General features: G+C 45.1%; 1 protein-coding gene across 1 annotated transcript in view; it reads right to left on the minus strand.

Annotated features, from left to right (window-relative positions):
- Positions 1-5,171: 5,171 nt before the first annotated feature.
- Srd5a1 (steroid 5 alpha-reductase 1) overlaps positions 5,172-24,032 on the minus strand; it is a 37,021-nt gene continuing 18,160 nt past the window's right edge. The window contains exons 2-5 of the mRNA XM_046430343.2: positions 19,282-19,448; positions 16,722-16,823; positions 11,318-11,468; positions 5,172-7,547 (exon numbers count right to left, since the gene is read on the minus strand). Coding sequence (XP_046286299.1) covers positions 7,481-7,547; positions 11,318-11,468; positions 16,722-16,823; positions 19,282-19,448 — 487 coding nt within the window. The 3' untranslated portion in view covers positions 5,172-7,480. The remainder of the gene's footprint in view (positions 7,548-11,317; positions 11,469-16,721; positions 16,824-19,281; positions 19,449-24,032) is intronic.

Raw genomic sequence — 24,032 nt, forward strand, 5'->3', positions numbered from 1 at the left:
GTTAGCCAGGGGCAGGGACAGTCAGGTGCTCCTTAGCCCCTCCTCCCTACAGGACACTCATGCAGGCATCTTCTCAGGGCCCAGACCTGGCTCTGTCTCCCTGTAGGGCAAAGCACCAAGCCTAAGCAAGAAGCAGTGTGAGCAACTTTCTGTTGTTCACATGCGTTTGGGACGCTGGCTCTATCCCAGGTTCCCTATCAGGTCTCAGGGAGGGCTTCTGGTAGACAGATGGCCTGCTACTCGCAGTAGGCCCTGGCTGGGGGCAGCGAGGTCCAGGAGAAATGCAGCGTGAGCCATGAAGGCCAGGCTAAGCCGCCCTTGTGGCAGTGCTCGCGGTTCAGGCCATGCCTTGGGAAAATGCCACAGTCTAACATAAGATTTTATAAAAGGATCTGCTTGGAGAAAATGGGAATGGATAACCCTTTGAACACTGAATGAAGCGGCCTCCAGACTTCTTTTTTTTATATGTTAATGAATCGTGTCTATGTAAATACTTAGTGTGAAACCATTTAACATGCTGGCTCCAGCCTTCTGCTGTTGTTGAATATGTACCTGCTCATTAGCCTCGGACTGGCATTACCCCCACACACTCTGCAAACACTGTTCCCGTTGTCAGTGATTCCGAAGGAATGCTAAGGCATGTGGCAGAAGATTAAATTGAAAACTGCTTGAGTCACTTTTACTGTAATTTGAGAAAGAAGCATCTTTGTAAAATGAAACTAGTTTTTGGACAACCTTTTTTTTAAAATTAGAAAAAACTACAGTCATCCCCTCTTCTCTATAGGAGATGTCTTACAAGACCCCGCAGTGCATGCCTATATATATATATATATATATATATATATATATATATATATATATAGTATGTTTCCTCCTATACATACATACGTATGACAGGGTTTAATTTAGAAATTAAACACAAAGAAATTAATAACAATAACCAATATGTAATACAAAAATTATAACAGAATTGCCAGCATCACTGATCTTTACTTGGGGGCCAATGTTAAGTAAAATAAAGGTTTATTGGACACATGCAAGAATTGCCATACCCTGACGATCAATCTGATAACTGAGATGGCTACAGAGTGACTAAAGGCTTGTAGGGTATACAGTGTGGATTCACTGGACACACAGATGATTAGCATCCTGGGTGAGGCAAGTCAAGACTTCATTATGTGCAATTTGAAACTTATGAATGATTTCCATAATTTTCCCCTTAATATTTTCAACTCCTGGTTGATCAGGGTATAACTAAAACTGCAGAAAGCAAAACTGTACATAAGGGAGACCCCTATAAGGATAAATTTCTAGTAAAAGTTCACTGTTAGTCAGCCATGTTTGCTTCTCTCGGGTAAGTCAGGCATGAACCTTTCTTTGAGCAGATCCACCGTTAGGGGTATGAAGTCAATGTAACTCTTAAGAGGAAAGTTAAGTAACTTGTTTTGGCTATGTGTATTATGGGGGAAATGTTCATATTTGGGTGTTATCTATTACATTTACAATTGTAAAGTAAGTTAAAGTGGAGATCTGATTTGAGGAACCCTTGGAAAGACAAAGCCAGCCAGACCACCCTGAGTGACCTCAGCCCTGCTGGATTTGCAAACGTAAGTGACACTTAACGTGAGCTTTTTCTTGTGAATGCCCATGTCAAGCAAGAATGGAATTAAGCCCAGCCACTCAGAAGCAGCCAGCCAGTGCACGCCGGTGGCCGAGCAGGTGCGTCCTTTGCTCTCCATCCGCCAGTCCTATGAACACCTTTACCTTGGTGCCCTCTGCGGGGCTCTCGATCCACTTCTGGTTGGGTGCTGCCCAATTTGTGGACTGTTTCCTCAAGCTCCTTAAATTTCTACTGTGCCTCCGTTTACTTTTAGTATGAATTTTTGTAGATTCTAACTTTTAGAAAGGTTGATCAAATCTCATAATTTGATTGGCATTTCCCTAACGACTTAAAGCATCTTGGCACAGACTTATTTGCCATTTGTACCTTTCTTTGGTGAAGTATCTGTTCAGATTTTCTGTCATTTTAAAGAATTGTTCTCATATTTTTTATCATTGAATTTTTGCGAGTACTTTGCATGTTGTGGATGCAAAACTCTCATCAGATAATTTATAAACATAAATTCCAATGCTGAGTAGTACTCCAGTGCATGATGTCCCATGGTTTGTGACAATTTGCCACTCATCCATTGATGCTCAATCTCTCTGAATTTATAACGTTTTTTAAAAAACATCCCTTTTGTTCTTGAGGTGATGTTTTTACCTAGAGGCATTCATTTTTCTTTCTTGAGGTCAACTTTGGAAGTATCCAGTGATTCTTGGTCACAATTCACCAGAAAAGGTGAGCAGGGGACCACGTGACCCCAGGCTTCCCTGAAGTGTGAGGCAGAAGGTAACCAGACATTATGGAGCATGATCCTTGAAGACCAGCGTAGAGACTATTTCTCCCTGGGATGCCAACCTCTAGTTCTTGCTGGAAAGACCTGCTGGCCTCTGCCCTCCTTGCTCTCTCCTGGGAATGAGGTTATAGCTAATTTCTGGGCTTCATATGTGTTCAACCCCAGAGATGCAAAGGCCCCAGCATACTGTTTTCCAACCCCTAGGAAAGAAGTGAGAGCACTCAGTGGAGAGGGTTTGGATGTTCCCTTACTCATCTGCTCCTGGCGGGCAGCAGGCGGAATCAATGGAGGGCCACCCTGAGCCTCCACGCAGGGAGGATATATGGGCTGGGGTACCTGCCCACTACGCAGGTGGAGTTTTCCAGATGTTTGATGAGTACATTCCTTTACCACCAAGTCCACTCTGCTGTTATTGAGTCACCTTAACAATCCTCACCTGAAGGCTGGAGACAAAGGCAGTGGCCAGCTCCCCTCTCCACTTCCTTTCTTCCTGCAAGAAAGAAACCTTTAGGGGTCTGGACCAAGCAGCTTTCCCAGGCACTGGCTAGTGTTCACCCCAACGATGTGTTCTTTGTGGGAAGCAGGAACTGACACCCGACTGGCCTTTGTTCTGAGATGCCATCTCCCTCCCGTCCCTGTCAGCCCAGGTAGGACCTCCCTGGTCCTCTGCCCAGCTCTGTCACTCCCCAGCCCATGTGTGCTGAGGCTCCATGGCAGGGGGCACTCTCTTTCTCCTTAAGGACTGTCTCCCTGCTCTTTAATTCTTCTTATTTTTTTAAATGATTAAATCAGGAACATATCATTGGCATTTTTAATATGTATTTTTCTAGTTGTTGATAGACCTTTATTTTATTTATCCATTTATTTATATGTGGTGCCGAGAATTGAACCCCGTGCCTCACACATGCCAGGCAAGTGCTCTACCACTAAGCCACAACCCCTCTTTAATTCTTTTGTAGTGATTTTAACAGGGGTCAGATGAGGAGAGGGGAGTAAGAGCATATACTGAGTTCATCATATTGAACTGGAAGCTCTCAAGGGTACCTCTAAAAATATAAGAGCCAGTACTATGAGGTTTGTTTTTTTTAAAGGAAGTCTCCTTTCCAAATAATTATTAGATGGTAAACAAAAGGAGTTCCAAACAATAATTAAAAAAAAAAAAAACAGAAAACAAGATAAAAGAATAGTGATTAGCCGAAGAATTTGAGCTAACTTATTAAATTGCAAAGCCCATCTATTATTTTATTAGAGACAACGAAAACAAATGACATTTAAAAACTTCCAAGACAAGCAAGGAAATATCAGATGAATACCAGCTGAATTTGTCTATCAAAAAAAGAAATATGGCAATATTTTTATCAATGTAGAATTCAAGCCACGATACATTGAACAGGAAGATGATTTTGAGTTGATAACAGTTATAGTGTATCAGGTAGGAAGTTCTGCAAAGCAACAGCTTCAAATCATAAAACAGAAAGCATTAGAAATGCAAGGAAAATCAGATGTGGAGGAAAAATAAGACTGTAGAGAATTTTAAAAAATATGTCTGTATTAATAAACAAGAACAAACAGTACACACTTAAGTGGGTTGTGTCATTGTTATAAAATGTGACTACTGTTTTGTTTTGTTTTTTTAATAGTAAATGCTTTATTTTTACTATCCTCACCCTCTCACCTAAATTATGCCATGGCATAGATAAGTCACAGTCAGGGCTAATTCCTAATTTGGCAAAAGAGTATAATTAATATGAATAGTCTTAATACAAATAAAATTAGCATTTATTAGGATCTTATGGTATGTTAGGCATTAGTCTAAAGACATTAAACATTAAAACTGTTCAGAGGTTTTAATTTTTTCATTACATAAAAAAATTGACATCGGAGAAGTGAATTCTCCTAGATCACCAATTTAGTAGTTAGTTGAGCCCACATTTGAAAATAGGTTCAATAAAATGTGACTATTCTTTAAGGAATAAAGGAAAACTCAAAACCCACAAAGAAGAATACTTACAGAAAATAATCTCTACTCCATTTGCACATGAGAAAACGAAGAACAAAAAAAACCTAAATAAAATCCCCCAGATGGGTAAAAGGTTAAAAAAAAATCATTCTAAAGTTATTATCCTGAGAAAACTTGTGGCTCAAAGAAAATTTAACAAGTAAAACTGGACATTACTTAGGGTAAGAACTATAAGCACATTATTGAACTTTAGGAAATACAGTATTACTTATAAGAAATACACAGTCTTAAAACAAAACAAAAAAAAAATGTGATTCCTAAGAAAAACAAACACAAACCTCAAAACCAGAACAAATGCAGTACCTCTTCAGAGCAGTTCTGGGTGGAACAGAAGCACCCATCCCAAATTAGGACCGTGATGAAGAGAAAGCAGAAACTGAAAAAAATAAGACACGCAGAGGCAATTGCCATAATATGGTTAGCTTAGACTAAAAGAAGAGGGCAACTCTGAAAATCGAATGAGAAAATAATCCACTAGATTAGACAACAAAATGGACATGTTCCAGTTTTCCATTGCCTTTGGAACTGTTGTGAAGCCCTCATCCACATTTCTGGTCTGCATGGAGGGCGTCTGAAAATCTTGAAAGAAATAAGCATTTTTTTATTTAAAAAAAAAAAGAAGAGGCAAAGAGGGCTGAGGATATAGCTCAGTTGGTAAAGAGCTTGCCTTGCATGCACAAGGCCCTGGGTTGGGTCCCCAGCACCACACACACACACACACACACACACACAAAGGGCAAAGACACCAATGGTTAAAGTAGAAACAAGACTTTATAATCATCCTAAAATAAGAGTGCTCAAAACAGTAATCTCAAAAAAGCCACTCCTGGTGAAATCACATAAGAATCTTGACAATCCATCTAATATTCAATATTGTTCTCCAAGTTTTCATTAGCAGAAGCAAATGACAGTGAAACTAACAGTTTCATATGTTGCAAAACATGATTAATATATCTGTGAACGATTATGACGGCAACACTGGAAATCCTGAGAAATAGAAAAATGAAAGGAAAAATGGACTATATAATTTCAGTAGCATAGCTAACAAATATATTAGTTTTAGTTTATCCTAAAAAATATACCACTGATCAATTCTCATTCACAGGAAACAAAATCAAATGTGCAAAAATAAAACCTTAACAAAAATGCACCAGGACGTGCTTTTGTTGAATGATGCCGTTCCACAGTTTACTGAGGGGGAAGGCCCACCTGGCACTAGGAAACAGAGCCGGCAGATTTCAGGGCTGAAACTAACGCGATCCTTCAGACTAACAACCAAGTCTAACACACACAACTGGACTTTTAGCTGTCACTTTACTCATCTCCTTAATGATGCAAGCTACAATTTCAGGAAAAAGCGGGCAGTGACATGTAAGAAGGACAGGATTTCTTCCTGAGTTAATCATTCACCTACTGGGTCTGGGAAGGGGGCGGCAGCATCCAACCCGTGGCTAACCTAGACTTTTGTACCCACAAGTCATTCAATAAAAAGGAGACATCCCTGGTGCCTACCTGTCAACCCAACCACTCAGAAGGCCAAGAAAGGAGGACTGCAAGTTCCAGGCCAGCCTGGGTGCCTTCGCAAGCTCCCTTCTCCAAGTAAAAAGCAGAAAGGGCTGGGCACGTAGCTCAGCGGTAGATCACCTCTGGGTTCCATCCCCGGTACCCAGGGGGCAGAAAAGCACCAACCGAGTAAACCTAACAGTGAGCACCTCTGGTTCTGAGTCAAGCACCTTCGCCCATCAGGTGCACCTCCCGGAACACACCCGCTCGGATCAATGAAGACTAGCTCACATTCCAGTGTTCCTGAGGATATCCAGAATATTTATTGCTTTAGGGTTTCACGCAATTATTTGGACAGAAAAAGGGCAGAAGTTTATCTAACAACAAAATTCCCCTGCAAAAACAATGCTTTTTGTTAAAGTGAAACAGCCACAGCATGAAGTTTTCTGTCGACTCTAGAACCACGAGAGACTACCACCCACCGCGCAGAGGAAGCGCTGTCTGTGGGGATGCCGAGAAGGGCGCGCCCGGCGCTGAAGGCCAGCTGAGCCGACCAGGACCAGCCACGGGGCGAAACAGCCTCTTCAGCACCACATCCTCCAGCTGCCGCTGGCCTCTGCATCAGTGAGGCTGAAGCATCCAGCGGGAGGGACCTTGCGGCTGTGTTCATGGATTCTCACAAAGTCGCGGAGGGATTCAGGGTCCTCCGAGATGGAGCTTTTGCTTCAAAATCTGTACTTAGGCAGTTGACACCTCTAACTCCTGTCATTTGTCTCCATGTATCCTTGGGCGCATCAGAATTAAACTGTTTCAAGATTCTGTTGTGTTATATTAAGAGATAAAGAAAAAAAGGGCCTTAGAAAATTCCAGTTCTTTCCAGACTAAAGGAAGAAAAGAGCCATGGAGCACGCTGGAGGCACCTGGGCAGTGTGCAAGGCTGCCCGAGGCTGAGTGGCTGCCCCCGGCACACCTTTGCCTCCATTTGCTCTTGTGGAGCAGCCCCTGCACCGCCCTGCGCTGCTGAAGCTGGACTGGAACAAGCGCCAGATGCCAGGGCGCAGCCTTAGTGGCCTCGCTCCCCGCTGTCCCCACGGGCAGTGACTGTGCAGCTGGAACCCGGGCCTCTCAGGTCTAAGTGTGCAGACAGCATTTCCCCTTGGAGGGGGCTGGGGAGGGTCGGTCCACACTGCCCCTGACCTTGAACCGATCAACACAGGGAGGTGCAGAAGGGACAGTGAAACCTGCTGCCCCTGAGAAGCCATCGAAGACAGCTGCACGTTCTGGTCTTACACACATTAAGCCCAAAGAGGGAAAGCGGTGACTGAGCAGTTATCAGCATTAGTTCAGAAGTCCTGAGGTGGAGCGCAGCCCGATCCTTCAACTTGGATTTCAGTTTGATTAGCTTATAATTAGGCAGATCACAAGGGTATGAGGAAAAATCCAGCGTATCATAAAAACAACAAAAAAGCAGGGAAATTAAGGAGATGCTCATTTATAAGGTCCCCAGAAAAACACCACTGAGAACTTCCAGTTGAAGATGATTTCATTGATAACATATTCAAAGCAAAAATGGGATTATAATTTTTCTGAACTTTGGATAATCTTCAAACTTCTCCAGATACCACCTAAAATAAGAAAAAGAACATCATTTGGTCCCTTAAACGTTTCACAACTAGTAAAAGCGATATCTTTCATTATTAAGAAATACTGAGACTTAAAAAATCATAATAAGGACCTTGGCATTTCAAATACAGATTAGTTTCATCAGTATCATGAAGTCAGACATATCTGAAGTGTGGTCCAGAGGTGACTTGTGCAATAATCTTTTCACTGGGAAGGAACTGACCAGCATACCGGTACTGCACGGACTTGGGGCAGTGGGGCAGATGCTCGGTTGTCCCTTCAGGTGACCTTGACACCAGGTCTGAAGAGAGGGCAGCCAGCCAGTGCCAGGTCCTTGGGCAGCTCTTAGGAAGGACTCAGGATAAATTGGGAAAAGGGAATTGGTGTGGTCTGTAACTAACCCTGTGCTCAAAACAAACAATATTTCCGCCCAAGCCCACCTCTTGACTTCTGACAGCTGGACTGCCCCCGGTGTCCCCAGTCCCCACTGCAGTTTCACTCACAATGGGCAGATTTTAGTGTCACAATGGCAGGCTAAAGATCCAAGACTACTCTGGGGCACCTTGGCCCTGCTGATGGGTTCTAACTGGAACTTGCTTCATAGATTTTTGTGGCTGAGGGGCTGTGCTTGAGTCCTGGAATCTGGTCTGTGTAAAGGTCACAAAAGTCCCCCTCCAGGGTAACTTCGCTCTTCTCATCATCAGCGAGGAGTCTCTAGGGCCCTTGTGTCTCCCGCATAGCAGGCTATTTGCTGAGGAATGTGGCTTATCCCACTGGAGCCAGGCAGGGCCAGAGGGGTCTCAAGCAAGTTCCCCTCAAAATCAGCAAGTGGGGTCAGCTCAGTAGGCCTGGGCCAAAGAACCACCCCCAACCTCACATTCCCCCACACAGGTCTCTCTGCCACCTATTAATGGGAAGCATTTAGCTTTTTGTTAATGTGGCAGAAACACATGAAGACAATGGCCTGAAAGTGACCCAGCAGAATCCTGCCAGTTTACACAAATTGAACTCTGTAACCCACGAAGATAGACCTCAACATGTCCGACTGCCACATTTACTTTCCCATGCTGGTCCATGTATCCAAAAGGTACAAGATAAGAACAATTCTGAGACGTTGGTCAGTCCCCAATAGAACAAGTGTCACCTCCTTGGCAGGAGGCCCAGTGACAACAGCCTTTCCAGCTGTATAGGTCAGGGATGACCTTGATGATGATCCTGGATGACGAGGTGTCCGCTTTTCAATGAGGCCGTGAATAACAAAGTGGCAAATATGAGGAAGCACATCCTGGACAATGCACCTGTCATTGACTGAAGGCCCCCACAGGTCTGCAGGGGTCCGGCCATTCACCATGTTCCTAAGAGCCGCCCCATGAGATGCCTGCACAGGGCACTCCCAGAAAAGACCGTGAGCTCCTCTCTCCTAGGGGTTGAGTGCGGAAGGTGACACAGTGGCCCTCAAAGGGCAAAGGCAGGGCAAACAGGACAGCATGCGTTAGTGGGCAAACAGGACAGCATGTGTTAGCAGCACGTCACCAAGTCACCAACGCCAGCATCCCTGCCCCCAGCTGAAGCTGTGAAGACTCCTTCCCCCGTGCTGCCGCAGGCCAGGCTCCTCCAGAGGCCAAAGGGGCCCTGAGAGGTCACAGTGGCTTTGCTGCCAGACAGCTGGGATGCACTTCACAGAAACCACCAAACAGGAGTAAGACAGGCTTTGTTAGGTGAGGTCACATGTTAAGGCTTATAAAATGTGACCATGTAGAGATTTTTTAAAAGTGGCAAACAGCATGACTTCTTTTTCTTTGCCTAGCATTAGCTGGTGACTTATAGGACCCTGAACAGGGCTGACTTTGACATCTGCCTTGAATTCATTACTTTTCAGTCTGAACTAATGTTCCATGGCCTTTGCATTGAAACCCAAATAGGCCACCTAACCAAGGGATGCCCACCCGCTACATTATTTATTTTTTGTGGGGCTGGGGACTGCTCATTACTTTTGGATTATGCTAAACCTGAGATCATTCTTCAAATTATTCTTGAGAGCAGTTCTTGTTTTCATGACTCCCAGTTCAGTGCTCCCAATTACTCTCCCATGTCTTCCTGGGTGGGCTTAGCTCTGAGGTCACTGAGTGATTAGCAAATGTTTTTCAGGCTTCACAAACCATGCTTCCTGCATTTGAGTCTGATGAACGGAGGCTGTGGGATTAGGTGAGCCTTTTGTAAATATGTGGTTGTCTGCCCTTGTTTTTTCTAAAGCATTACCCCATCATCCATAGTGTCTCAAAGATGTACTGAATTAGTTTTTTAAAGTGACATTAAAAATAACACATAGATTAGCATTTTTTTTTTTTTAACTTCAGTAGGGTTATTCCTGGCTGGCCTCAAGTTCAAGCAAATGACATGCCTGTACCAAGCCCACCATGTCACAGAAAGCTGCAGATGGTGACCATCTGCACAGTCCTCTGCTAAGCATAGCTGCTCCAGGCTGGGGAAAGAGATAACCACTTCCTTAGAATTCCCTTAAGTTTCACCCTAAAGTGAGAGTATTTGTCAGCAACCCACCACAGCTGATCCAGTGTTCCTGACCTACAAATTGACTGTCAACACAATATTTATGAATTTAAATACCAGTTGTCTTAGTTAAAATTTCATTGTTATCCAATATTGTTTCTAGAACATTACAATAAATATAGTACAAGAAATAGCTCCATGGAGTGCTTTCTTTTGAAATCAATTTGATGGTTTAATTAGTTGAGCTTACTGGATTATTTTTAAAAGGATAGCTTTTATTTTGTCCTTAGCTAATGAGCCCAACATTTCTGAACATAAAAAAACTGATTAAATTTTTAGGATTTTAAAAATGATTTCACACTGATAGGAATTTAAACAGCAAATGAATGACAAAGAGACCTTTTGCAACACAGGACTCTAAAAAGAACACATTTGGGTTTTCATTAAAAGAGGTTTTCATCTGGGGAGTGGGATTATTTATTTTCCATTTCTATTGGCTTCATATTCAAATATGGAGAAAGATTCTCCTGCTCCATCTTCCTCTGAAAAAACTTCCTTATGACAGACATGGCAAGCTCTTGTTCAATCTTCCCCTGATCCAATCTTAAAAAGTGTCAGTGTTATTACATGAGTTTTTATTACAAGAAACAAACCTTTATTTGCTTTTTCATACCAAATATTGCAAATGTAAAGAACAGCCTGTTCCCCTGGAGGTGATGACAGCCACAAGCGGGGCCCTGGGAGGTCCCTGGCCCTGGGCACCCTAGAGCCGCAGAATGGGTACCAGGCTAGCTGCCTCCCTGTCACTGATGTGACCTGAAACCTGGCTTTGTTTTGCTCATTTTCTAAGACTTTGCTAGGTGTATTTAGTAACACTGGACCAAGCCTTCCACTGATGAATGCAGGCTGTGGGACTAGGTGAGCCTTTTGTAAATATGTTGTTGTCTGCCCACATTCTTGATTTTATTCTGTGTTTCCACCTCAGATCTCTGAATCACCTGCTTGGCACTGAACTTGACCATGGATTCCAGCACCACAAGCTCAAAGAGGCTGCGCTGATGTAGATCCGATGATTCCTCATGCTGAGCCACACAGCAGGCGTGGTTCCTGTGGTGGTGCGTGGTTTTATCCGTGGTTAGCTAAAGTAAGGCACACACTGGGACTCGCAATGCAAGTGAGCATAACACTTCAAAAATCCAACCTGAAATTGTTACACTAAGATCAAAGAACAAATGAAAGATGGTAAAAGTGTTTTCAGACTTACTGGTGATGATTATTTGCTCTGGCCAATAAAATACAGAAGGTGAAGAGAGCAAACGCCCCACCTTGGAAGGACCAGCTGGCCAGCGCGAAGCCACACCACTCCACGGTTTCCCCAAAGTAGTTGGCTCCACTTACATATTCAAATAAGCCTCCTAGACAAAACAGACCAAAATAGTGCATTTATCACAACATAATACCACTCAAACGCTGACTTCAGAGACACTAGTGAATACTGACTCAGAGAATACAAGTTCAACTGTGGAAAAATACAATTTTTAAAGAACATGAAGCAACAAAACACACTCCACGTTACACTCCAGTGTTTCACACCGCAGCTTCCACGGTGCACTGCACACCTGCCTCAACGCCCGGCTACGGATCCACGGTTACACGGCCACACACCAACTGACCAGCTCAGCGTCAGGCTGACCATACCCGGGCAGCAAGGGGACACAACGACCCAGCGTATCAAGGAAGATGTCTCTAGAACCCTTGACCAACAGTGACGAAACGGTCACCTTCGGGGAGTTTTGCTCCTTCACTTATCCAATCTTCACAAACACATGGTCTCCATCACAGTGGTCCTGCTGTGGGTGCTCAGCAGTCCCTCCCCCTTCACGACCACAAACCCCAGTGTGACCAACAGGAGAACCTGCAGCACAGACAGGGCCAGGGGGCCCTGGGGTGCAGATGGGAGGGCAGTCACAGAGACTGGCAGGGAACAGGCTCACAGAAGGTGAAGGTCCACTCCAGGCTGCAGTGAGGGCTGGGCCAGAATTCACTGGGGACAGGAGCAATTGAGGTATGGAAAGGGGCCATAGCAAAGGCCCCGAGGCTGCAGAGCAATAGCTGTTCTCCACTCCAGGATATGAGGGAGGAGGCAGCAGGTCCAGTGGGGGCTGCTAGGGTGGGAGGAGGTGGGTGTGGCTGTGGCTGGTGACAATTTCAAGTGCACAAAACTGCTCAAAGATTTCACAGAGGCCTGCTCCCGACTCTTGCTCACCACTGTCTCCCAGGCTGTGAAGCAGCCATGGGTAGAATTTCCTTTAAAAAATGGAGCTTTATTCAGCTGTAAAGAAAACTGAAATTATGGCATTTGCAGGAAAATAGAGACCATCATGTTAAGCAAAATAAGTCAAACTCAGAAGGTCAAGGGTCGTATGCTTTCTCTCATATGTGGAAGCTAGAGAAGGAAAAGGAAAAGAAAGATGGGTGTAGATGTCATGAAAATCAAGGGAAAATCAGTAGAGGAAAGGGGCTAAGGGGTAGGAGGGAGGAAGAGAGGGAGAGGTGCTGGGGAGTGATATTGCCCAAATTATATGGTTCTATTGTGTGCATGTACAAATATGTAACAACAAAGCCTATGATAGGTACAACTATAAGCACCAATAAAAATGTGTAAAAAAAAAACTGAAAAATTTGATCACACTGAAAGTCAACAGAAACTCCAGTGCTGTGTGGAGCCGTCATCTCTGGGCTCGCAACGACTGAATGTAGAGGGCCTGGCCAGGGACAGTCCATTCCTTCGAAAGAGGAATGGGTCTTGCTGAGCTGAGACAGAAAAATGCTTTGACAATTCTTACTCGAGGAAGGCAGTGAGGGCGTAAGTTGGTAACACTGTGCTCTTTACTTTTTGGTAAGCTTGAATACGTAATTTTAAAATAATGCCAATGTCTATTCACTAGTCTCTTGTGATAATTAAAATGTAAACTTATCAAACACAATACATGAAAATGTAACACGCTTGTCTAAAACCAGGGTGGCATGAGTGTCTGCAGAGGCGTAGCTGTTTTCTAAAGCTGTTTTCCCTCTGAGCTCTGGAGATCAGGGCCATCACACTTTCTTATTTACCTATTTCTGTAACTGCCTCCATTTTCTACATAGTTTTGTCATAATTGTATGTCTCTAATCGGCAGCTAAATCCCAGAGGTGGTTGGGCCTTGGCACCCCCTCTGTAAAAGCTACCTCACCTAAGGCAGCCAGCCCAGGCCAGGGCTAGAGGGGAGAATGGGACCAGACATCTCTGTCCACATTTTCATCAGTGACCTTTCCCTATAGATAACAATATATACAATTAGCTAAAACAAAACAAAACAAAACCCATATATGGGGCTGGGGGGGGTGTAGCTCAGTGATAGAGCACTTGCCTAGCCTGTGTGAGGCACTGGATTCAATTCTCAGTACCACCTACAAATAAATAAATAATAAAATCAAGGTCCACTGACAACTAAAGAATATATATTTTTAAAAGCCCCATAGCTGGGCATAGTAGCACATGTAATCCCAGCAGTTTGGGAGTCTGAGGCAGGAGGATGGTGAGTTCAAAGCCAGCCTCAGCAATTTAGTGAGGCCCAAAGCAACTCAGCAAGAGTTGTCTCTATATAAAATATAAAAATGGCTGGAGATGTGGCTCAGTGGTTGAATGTCCCCTTGGGTTCAATCCCTGGTACCAAAAAACAAAAACCAAAAAACCAAAAAAACAAAAACCAAAAACCCATGGATGCCAATCTGCTAAAAGTGTGCCCTTCACACACAGACGGCTTAAAGACAGCACACCGCAGCTGTCATGCCTACCCCACAGCACTTGTCCTCCGCCCTAGTGTAGCCTGTATGTTCTGATGATGGGACACTTGGGCATCCTACCTGTGCCCTGCACTGGCTCTTAACCACTCACCTGTTCACCCTGTACCCTCCCTCCTTTAGCCTTGGCCAATGACACTACCATTAATAGGTCTGGAGAGTGTTTCTGAGAGCAGTTGTTGGTGGCACACCAGCCTGTCAGAGACTGCCACTGTGTCACATGGAGAAGCCTCCTGAATTTCCGTGAGCAAGGAGGTGATCAGTTACAAAGCCCTCATTCTAGGAGCTCCCAGAGCCCAGGGGTTCTGTCCCCTGCTCCCTGGCTTTCCCCTGGCACAAGACTTCCCTGCCACACTGTGGGCTCTTTCAGAGGTGTGCTTGTTTCCTTTATACAGTTTTCTTCGGTTAGTTTTAAACATATGTGTTCCTCCCAATGCTTCAGCTTGTCCATCCTCTAGTACGCACAGGACAGACAGGTCCCTCTTCCCACCCTCTGCAGCCATCGCGGAACACAGCTCACTTTTCATCCTGTTTCTTCACTTCTATCTTCTAAGTCCTTTCTGTGGTCTCTCGGTTTTGTTTTTGTTATTTTTTTTTGCTGTTCTGCTTTTCTTCGGGTGTCTCTTAATTTCAGGATTAGAAATAAAGAATCTTAAAGTGATATCTTCTGTAGGTTTTACGGGTTACCACTTGCTCTCCCCTACTGACTTGCAGCACCTCCTGCTGTCAGAAGCAGCCCAGTCTCTGCATCTCTGCCTCGTCTGTGCTCAGAGCTGCGGTGGATGCCCAGAAAGTGCTGGCCAGGGACCAGAGGCAGCCCAAGGAGGAGGGCTTATTCCTCAATGCGGGAGGGAGGCTGGGCTGCGGGACTGAGGCGCAGAGGTCATGAGCTTTGCCTGGGGACAGCAGGTTCTGCTGGTACTCTCTGATCAACGGGCATCACCCCTGCAATTGCTTCATTCACATTTTGTAATCATGTCGGAAACTGTATTTTCACTATAGAATGTTTGCAAAGGTGGCGTGATTTTAGCTTTCCTGTTCTCCAGGTCTGAATATGTCTGATTAGAACATGAATTGGCCACTGGAGCAGGAGACAGAGGGAGGGGCCAGAGAAGTTTTTGTGGCACCTCTGCAGCTGTACATGGGCAAGTTCGGGGCTTCTCTGCAACCAGGGCACCTCTGGACCTCTCTACAACCAGCCTGGCTGGTCAGGACCCTCCCCTGGGATTCTGCCTTCTCTGGGGATGACCTCTCTCTGACACCAGGTTTCTCAAGTCGGCCACCTTCATGGCTTCTGGCATTTCCAGCATCTTTTCATTCTGACTCAGGGGCTTGTGGCATGTCCAATCTCAGTCTGACGCAGAGCACCTCCTCCTGAGTATGTGCACCACTTCTGAATTTGGGATCAAGGGTTCAGCACGTAGGGTGCAAGGGGAGGAGGGAAGGCACTGGCCAGCGGGCTCTGCCGCCTCCAGGGAAGGGCTCCTCAGAGAGCCACATGCGGGTGCTCTCTGCTCCCAAGCCCAGCACTCAGACAGGAAGTCTTCTCTCTGACAGGCTGCACAGGTCGTCAGCAGCTAGTCAAGGACCCGTGAGATCCTCTCTTCTCTGCTTCCTCTGTAACAGGACTGCAGTTTCTGGAGGTTGGTCCTGCCGACTCCAGGCTGTCTGGGTCACAGTTTAAGGCATATTTACCTATGTTTTTCCCTTTTCCTTTTAGAAGCTCTCCTGGTTTCTTTGCATCTGCTCAGCCTTTTTTACAGTGGTTTACTCCTTACTCATTAGTGCTTCCCCCGCCTTCCTAAAACATCTCAAGCCCTCGATTTATAATCTGCACATATTAATTCTAAGGTGTGAGTCCTGTAGGCCTTCCAGGCTCTTCCTCACAGTGCTGAATCTCCTTGTGGTGCTGCAGCTTCTGAGTGCGTCTGCCCCTGGATCTGGGGAAGGTGGTGCGTTTGCTTTTGGAGCCTGAGTTGAAAGCAGGTCCCCTGGGGGTCATAGGCTTTTGATGGCCACATGTGTGAGTGCACCACTTCCCTAGGACAAAATGGACCTTAATTAAAGGCTTAAGGCTCTCAGACCACTGTAGGGCTGGGGACCTGGGCTAGCAGGAAGGCTGCCTGTTGGCCACGCGTTCTCAGGGTTCCTACACGTTGTTTTTTTCATTTTTGGTACTGAAGACCCAACCCAGGGGCACTTTATCTCTGAGCTACATTCCCCAGCCCTTTCTGTTTTTTACTTTTATATAGAATGTCACTAAGTGCTTAGGGCCTGGCTAAGTTGCTGAGGCTGGCTTTGAACTTGTGATCCTCCCATCTCAGCCTCCTGACTCATTGGAATTATAGGTGTGCCTCACCGTGACTGGCTGCTCTCACACATTCTGTGGGCTGCTATGTAGATTCTGGCATCCACTTAGGCTTTGTCCTCTCTTGATTACTTTCTTTTTTTCTAATATTACATTGATGCATTTTAAAAGATTTTTTTAAAAAAAGGTCACACAAAATTCTAAGTCTTTTTCAGGGAGCGTGTCTGACAAGGAATCTATTTCTTCATATTGCTGGACACAGAAGCATCAGATGCTCCTGTGAGCTCTAAGTTCTTCCTCACCCTGTCTCCAAACACAGATGTTTCTTTGTACTTAGTAACCATACCCTTGGCCAGAGACACCTCTTCCACTATTCTAATGAAACAGTCAGAACAGTGACATGCACTGGGACACTTGCAGCTAACACACGCTGTGCCCGATTTACCAGAGCAGAGAAACCAAACGGCCGAGCATCATGTAGTGTGACTTCCAAACACCATCTCCCCTCAGCACTCACCCCTGGGAATCCGGTATCCAGTCTCCCCGGGTTTTCTGAGGTTCCTCAGGATGTGATCTGAGTGGATGTTGATCAGCATGCCCAATAACCACAAGGCAAAACCTACAGAGAAAACCCACAAGATCCTTACCACGAATGAACTGCAAGACTTAAGAACCCCAGGCCGACTTGGCAGAGCTCAGCAGCCCTTCCGAGGGCCACTGTCAGCATGAGACACTGAGGTGCTGCCAGTGAGCTCCGCAGTGCTGCCGCCCGCTGTGCTGTGAGGGATCTGCTCTCCAACACTGATAACAAGGGTCTAGAAGAATCCTGTTGTCTCAATTCCACGATTACTTTATTTCTCTGTTGCTTAAACTGAAAGATGACTACTGCTTATGTGCATCCAACATTTAATTCCATTTGTAGGGATCACAAAATCTTTGTATGAAATCTGAGAAAGTTGTAGAGTCAGGATGGAGTCACTTTTGTCAAGTCCTAACAAAAGTAAGTAGTCAGTAGTCAGGAGGTCCTGGAGGAGGGAGTCTCACGCATGTGTGCCTGATAACAAGAACTACAAGACTCAACCGCAGCCTCACACCGTGGCCACCCACCTTACACAGAAAGTACTTCAGCAAGGTCGCCGGCCCCAAACATCTGCTTAAGCGTGGACTGATGCCACCCTTGTTATTGATCCCTGTCCTCAAAGACACTGTTTCAAAATATCTTCTCAATCCTCCTCATTTTGCCCTGAAGTCTTCCCCCTGCCTTAACCTCCCTGAATGTACACGTGGTCTACAATGGCACACACATCCCAGTGCAGTGCTATCCCATCTGTAAGTATATGACACTGTTCTTCTGAGAATCTATGATTGCACTTAGGTGACAAATTCTTCAGGTTAACCACTTCTACTGTTCTAGAAAACTTGTTAGAATTTGATTATTATTTATTAGCCCTTAATTGTAACTATCAAGTATAACTAATTATCCATGTAATTTCATGAGGCTCCTTACAAAAAATAATTCTGTGAAAATATACATATACAAAAGAAGATAACCTAGTTTGTCCCCCACTGACACATTTTTTTTTCATTTTCAAATTCTTCTGTTTAGTGGTAGAGAAATCGAAGGGTTTGTCTACGACTGATCAGTGTCTCAGTTTGTAGACCAGCCTCAAAGGTGCCTTCAGGTGACCTGATCTGTGTGCAGAGCTACTTTAAATGATCCTTAAATTCACGGGTCAGGAGGATTGTTTTGCTTTTGTTGTTGGTCAAAAGTACCCAAACAATTCATCATAAAAACGATTCCTACAAGAATCTTAACTAAGTATTTAAAAACCTGTTTTTCTGTTAAGAAAAGAAATTCCCCTTCCTTTCATTCTTCCCTGCCCATTCTCAGGCCACTGCAGGGTGGGTGGTTAAAGTCACTGCTCGGCCATTTACTAGACAGAGGCCTGGACCAGCTGCTAACCTCTGGCCGTGTCTGCCTTGGAGGAAGGTGGGGAGGCACCGAGTGTATTCCCCACAGATCCCAAAAGCCTGTTCTTTTCTTCTGACTATTGGTGCAGGAGAAAATAAGGTAATCGCGAAGCAGGTAGATCAGAAGTTCATAGTGCCATAGGACCCATGTGGTGAAGTCCAGCCTACCATGGAGGCCCCTATCCCTGGGGGTAGAGGATGCTGTAGCTTCTCATCCAAACTTCACCTTCCGGAGGAGGACATGGCCTTCTCCTTGTGCAATTCTCAGGACAATGAGGGCACTGCCCTTGGAATAAATTTTAATTCTTTGAAAAACTAAGACTGAGAAATGTGAAGGTGCTTTGTCGGCAACAAGGAATTATGTGAGCATTAGTTTTTATATTATTATAAATTCATACACAGAGAGAAATCAAAATGTAATCAGGTGAAGTTTGAAAATCTGATGGGCTGAGTGAAGGCTTGTGGCAGCCGCCATGGGGTGATGGCACCTGGCCTGTTACCACTTCTAAATGCTCCAGGACATGCTAAATAAGCGCTGGAAAAGCTCCCTTCCATACAAGACCCTGAGACTAAGCATTGCCCCTGCTCTTGCAAAGATTTTTGATTGCTAATGCTTTCTTTTTCACTTTTGCTCAGAATTTATAAAGCTAAAATCAGAAATTGAAAAATTCTAAAATGCATATTAATTCATATTAGTTGGTATACATTTTAAAAATTCAAAACTTCCCAACCCAAAAGTTGGCTTAAGCTAGAATACTCATAAAAGTCTACCTGCACTGTTGGAAGGTAACCCAGTCTGATTGCATCTCACGTGACAGGAGAAACAGTCGAGGGCTGGGTTAGGTTACACAGTCAGCCAGCCCCCAGGTCTCCCAGTCTGTCTGTTACTCACCACCAGCTTCCTGCTCCCTATGGGTCCTCATTCTGTGGAACACCTGTGCTTCAGTGCCTGTGGGGGCAGGTGTCCTGCGTACCGTCCCTTCCTACCCTCGAGTGGCTCTGGGGTAGCCTGACTTGCCCTCTGGCTGCTTTGGACTCCCTGCTACCCTCTCCCTTGGGGGTTCACTGGTGAAAAGGGAGGTAGAGCTGATCTCCTGGATGCTCACCTGTTAGAAAACGGGGCTGGGTGACCCAGTCGTCCGCATACACTGCATATTGGCTCAAGTATCTGCTTTGCAAGTAGCCATTATAGGTACAGAAAACAAACGCCATCGCCCATGAATACAGCAGTGTGGGCTTTCCTCCTCGAATCAGATATGGGAAAATCAAGGTGCTAAGGAAACAAAAACAAATTTAAAAAGAAATAAAAAACACCTTCTGCAATTCTGTTTAAATGGCTTGGCATTTTCATCTTGTCTTGGTTTTTCTTGGTTAACATCATCCTTAGTCACACTCGCATAGATGCACTCTGTGCCAAAGGCATGGAGTACATCATGGTAACTGAGAAGTCCACTGAGAGAACTGACCTGCTTTGGCAGTGTTCACCACAGTGCACGAGCTCAGGACTCTAGTCGTGCGTGCAGCATGTGGAACAGACACACTGAATTAGAGACAGGGAGGCCTCAGGAGGTTCTTAAGTTTTCCACTATCCTAAAACCATGGGCAGTTCTACTGGGCAACAGGATCTGGGCCACACTGCCATGTCATCCATCCCTGCTACCAGGGCTCCCTCCACCAAGCATGGAGCGCTGCAAGGCTTCCCAGCTACCTGGCAGGAGGACCTGTCACCATGTTTGAGCAGATAAAAGGAAAACTCAGTGTGAAGTAATCTGTTCCAGGTCACCAGGCTAGTGAGAGGTTGAGTTCAAGTGCTAATCTGGCTGATTACACTGTTACAGCCCGCTGGCCTATAGGCACCCTACTAGGGGGTTAAGGAGGGGCACAAAAGGATCAGGAATTAGAAACCCACCAAGAAAAGAGGACGCAAAATGTATTTTGTGTTTGCATTTTCTCTTAAATGTCAATGTGTCATATATCCAAAGAGAGCACGTCACTATAAATCTTACAGTCCTGAAAAGCAGATAGCAACTTCTGCCAGTAACTCTGACAACCTGATGCAACTGTCAAAATCCCTGAAAGACAAAAGATGAACAAAATTGGCTCAGAAGGAATACACTTGGATTGTCCCTCCAGGACATGGGAATTGTAAACTGCAAACTTTTGGTCAATATCTTCCAGTATGGCTCCAAATTCAGGCTGAAATCTGAACAAGTGGCAAATGCTGGCTGCACCTTGTGAAGGTGAGACCCAAGCCTCTCTCTATCTTCACACTCCTCTTCCTTACAGTCCTTCTCATTAGCACTGTAAATTACATGTACACATGTATACACATGTACACACAACACATAGAAACTGCAAGTGCACATTTCTATTGCAGTTACGGGCAATGAACCCAGGGCCTTGTGCATGTTGGGTACTAACATGCATTTTAAATCTCATCACTAAAAATGCCTTCACACTCAGCCACCCTTGCCCAGGGAACTGTGGGAAATGGCTATTACTGTTCTTTGAGAAAAGAAGGATTGACCAAGAAGATGGAAATCCCATAAGATGGAAACTATCTTTAAGGGAAACTATGAAGTACTTGGACTAACACGTACTTTATCCAGGCAATATGTCACAAGTCTATTTTCTGTTCTGATAACTAGCCAAAGATATAAAAAAAAAAAAAAATCAGTTCCCAGGGAGCTACAAAGAAATTGTATTTTCCAAGTAATCAGATTACGTATAAGATAACCTGTGACACTTTTCTCTGTTAACATTTCTATTTTCTCTCCTTTCCACATAAAGAATCAAGACTCAAATTTCACCCCATGGAATCTGCTAACCTCTGCATCCACAGGTTTGTAGACGGGTGTAAAGCGCGGAGCCAAGCGCTTTAAGAAAGAAGCTAGAGTTCTTTGATGCTTCAGTGGCCAGAACACCCTGCTATCTGTCTCTTGCAGGCTGAGTTTGACAGCATAGGCACAACGTAAAAGTGCTTCTAAGTTCCTGATACATCTTCCTAATGGTTTCTGATCTTACACTAAGTGCTGTTTTTCACACTTCAAAACTGTTACCATCATCACTGTTTCACAGATCAGGATACAAGGCTCAGAGGCACCACTCCAGCTGACTGGGTTATGAGAGTCTTAACCTCATCAGTGCACTAAGCTCCCCTAGGATTAACTGGGTGGAACAGAAGGCAAGCAGGTGCCTGGAGGAGGTGGGTCCCTGGGGATGTGCCTTTGGGGTTATATTTTGTTCCTGTTGAGCAGAGCTCTCTCTCTTTCTACCTCCTGGTGCACTGTCTGAGCTGCTTTCTTCTACCCCATAATGTTCTGCCTCACCCGGGGCCCTGAGGAGCAGAGTGGGCCATCTATGGATTAAGATCTCTGAAACTTGAGCTGCCACATAAACTTCTCCTCCTCTAGTTGTTCTTGTCAGGTATTTTGGTCATAGGAGCAAAAAGCAGACTAAAACAGAAACTGGTACTGAGAAGTGGGATCATTACTGTAACTAACCTGACCATGTGGCTTAGAAGTTTTGGGAGCTTATTTGATTTTGTGGGAGGAATTTTGAGACATTTAGAGATGGAAGCTGAAAAAGCTTTAGATTGTTGTAAGAAGAGATTAATGGGCAATTCTGGGGGGTGATCAGAAGACCAGAATGCCAACAGGACTGTGGACAGTGATCATGGTGCTCCTAAGGTTTCAGGAGAAGGAGGACTTTAGAAATTGGACTAGAAACCATCCATGTTACATTCTGGCTAAGAAATCGTCTACATTTTGCCTGTATCCAAGACTTTCTATGAGGCTGAATTTAGGCAATGGACTTTTTTTTTTTAATATTTTATTTTTTAGTTATAGTTGGACACAACACCTTTATTTATTTATTTTTATGTGGTGCTGAGGATTGAACCCAGCACCTAGCACGTGCTAGGAAAGCGCTCTACCGCTGAGCCACAACCCCAGCAGAAGAAATTTCTAGGCAGCATAGTATTCAGGGAGTGATGGCTTTTAGCCAAGTTCACTGTGATAATCAGGAGAGGAAAGCAAAGCAGATAGATCTGAAAAACTTGGAGTTCTGCCAGAAAACGGAGCAAAACTGGGGCTAAGGAATCCTGGTTGTTAATGACATCAACGCCACTAAAGAAACTCTACAGACTGCCCAGAGACAATAAGAAGGATGGTCTGAGGGCATCTCAAAAACTGGCAAGAACACACCCATTTCAGGCGCAAGGGTGTAAACGACAAAGCCTTTTGAGACTAGACTGACAGGACACCCTGCTTGCCAAGGGTAGCCAAGGAACTTGATTCACCAGTCACCCAGGCACTCAGAGACTGCTGCAGCCACAGTCCCTGGAAGCTGGCTACTGCTCCAGGGGGTGGTGGACCCTGGCATCAACCTGGTATCCTGGTGGTGGATGATGGGGTGCTGGCTCTGCATGGAATGCAGGATGCTGGAGTTAGGGTGTCGTGGAGGCTGCCGTGGAGATTTCAAAGGAAGGCCTGGGAGGCTAGGCAAAGTGCCGCAGCCGTGGAGGCCCTGCGGGCTGCCCCCAGAGGGCAACGCATGGAGATGTGAGGAGGAAGCCAAGGAGGCACTGGAGACACCAAGATTAAGACATGGCAGTGTTGGGGAATGTCTGCCAAGGCCATCTGCAGGAATTGAGCAGAAATAAGGCCACGTGGGCTGCCACCAGCAAAGCCACAGGGGCAGAGCTACATGAGCCCTTTGGAAAGGACATCAGGATGCCACGTGCCCTAGATGCTGGACACAAAGCTACAGGACTTGCTCACCCAGTTCCATGTCAGTCTTGCTCTCCTCCCATCCCTGCTTTCTGTGTTCCTATTTCTCCCATGTGGAATGGAAATGTTTACTCTGTGCCTTTACATACTGGACATATTTGATTTTTATAGGGGCTCATGCTGAGAGTATGCCTTGAGTCCCAGAGGAGACGTTGGACTTCGACTTTTAGGCACTGCTAAAACTGTGAGATCACTGGGACTCTTGGAAATGGACTAAATGTATTTTGCCATTGAAAATGGAAATAAGCTTTGTGAGGCCAGGGGTGGAATGTTATTATTTAAATACTGGTGTCCCCCATAAGCTCATGTATGAAAAAAGGCAAGAAAGTTCAGAGGTGAAATAACTGGGTTACGAGAATATTAACCTAATCAGAGCATTAATCCTCTGACAGGGACTAACTGGGTTGTAACTGTAGGCAGGTGGTGTGTGGCTGGGGGCGGTGGGTCCCTGGGGGGGCCTGCCTTTGTGCTCTGTATTTTGTCCTGGTTGAGCAGAGCTCGTTCCTTGCTTCCTGATCTTATGTCCTGACCTGCTCTCTGTTGCCACTCCTCTGCCACAGTGTTCTGCCTCACCTTGAGGCCTAAGGAATGGAGCTACCTGTCAATGAACTGAGACCTCTGAAACCATGAGCTATAAAATGGACTTTTCCTCCTAAAATTGTTCATCAGATCTTTTGGTCGCAGCAGCGAGACAGCTGACTAAAACACCAGTAACGTGCCAATGGAGACTGCACGCTGGGCAGCGGCACGGCTGGGAGGCACACCACCTTCTAGGTGTCCCTTCTACCATGTCACAAGTACCAAGATGGAGCAGAGCGGGCAGTGCTCTGTCACATTAAGTGGTCACCAGAAGTCATTTTTATTAAATATTCCTATTAAGTTAGAAACACACTTATACCAAATGTCAAAAGTAGGTTACATGATTTGAATGTTTCTGTGGGTACCATTTCTGCTTAAAAAAGGTGATAAAAACTCATGAAGAACAATAAAAGAGATGGGGAAAAGATATACCTTGTTTTTTCTAAGTCATGGAATTATGAGGGATTTTTTCTTCTTCCTTGGATTCT

Source organism: Marmota monax, unplaced genomic scaffold, assembly GCF_021218885.2.
Source record: "Marmota monax isolate L192 unplaced genomic scaffold, Marmota_monax_Labrador192_F-V1.1 WCK01_AAM20220418_F8-fsc00082, whole genome shotgun sequence".
Classification (NCBI taxonomy): Eukaryota; Metazoa; Chordata; class Mammalia; order Rodentia; family Sciuridae; genus Marmota; species Marmota monax.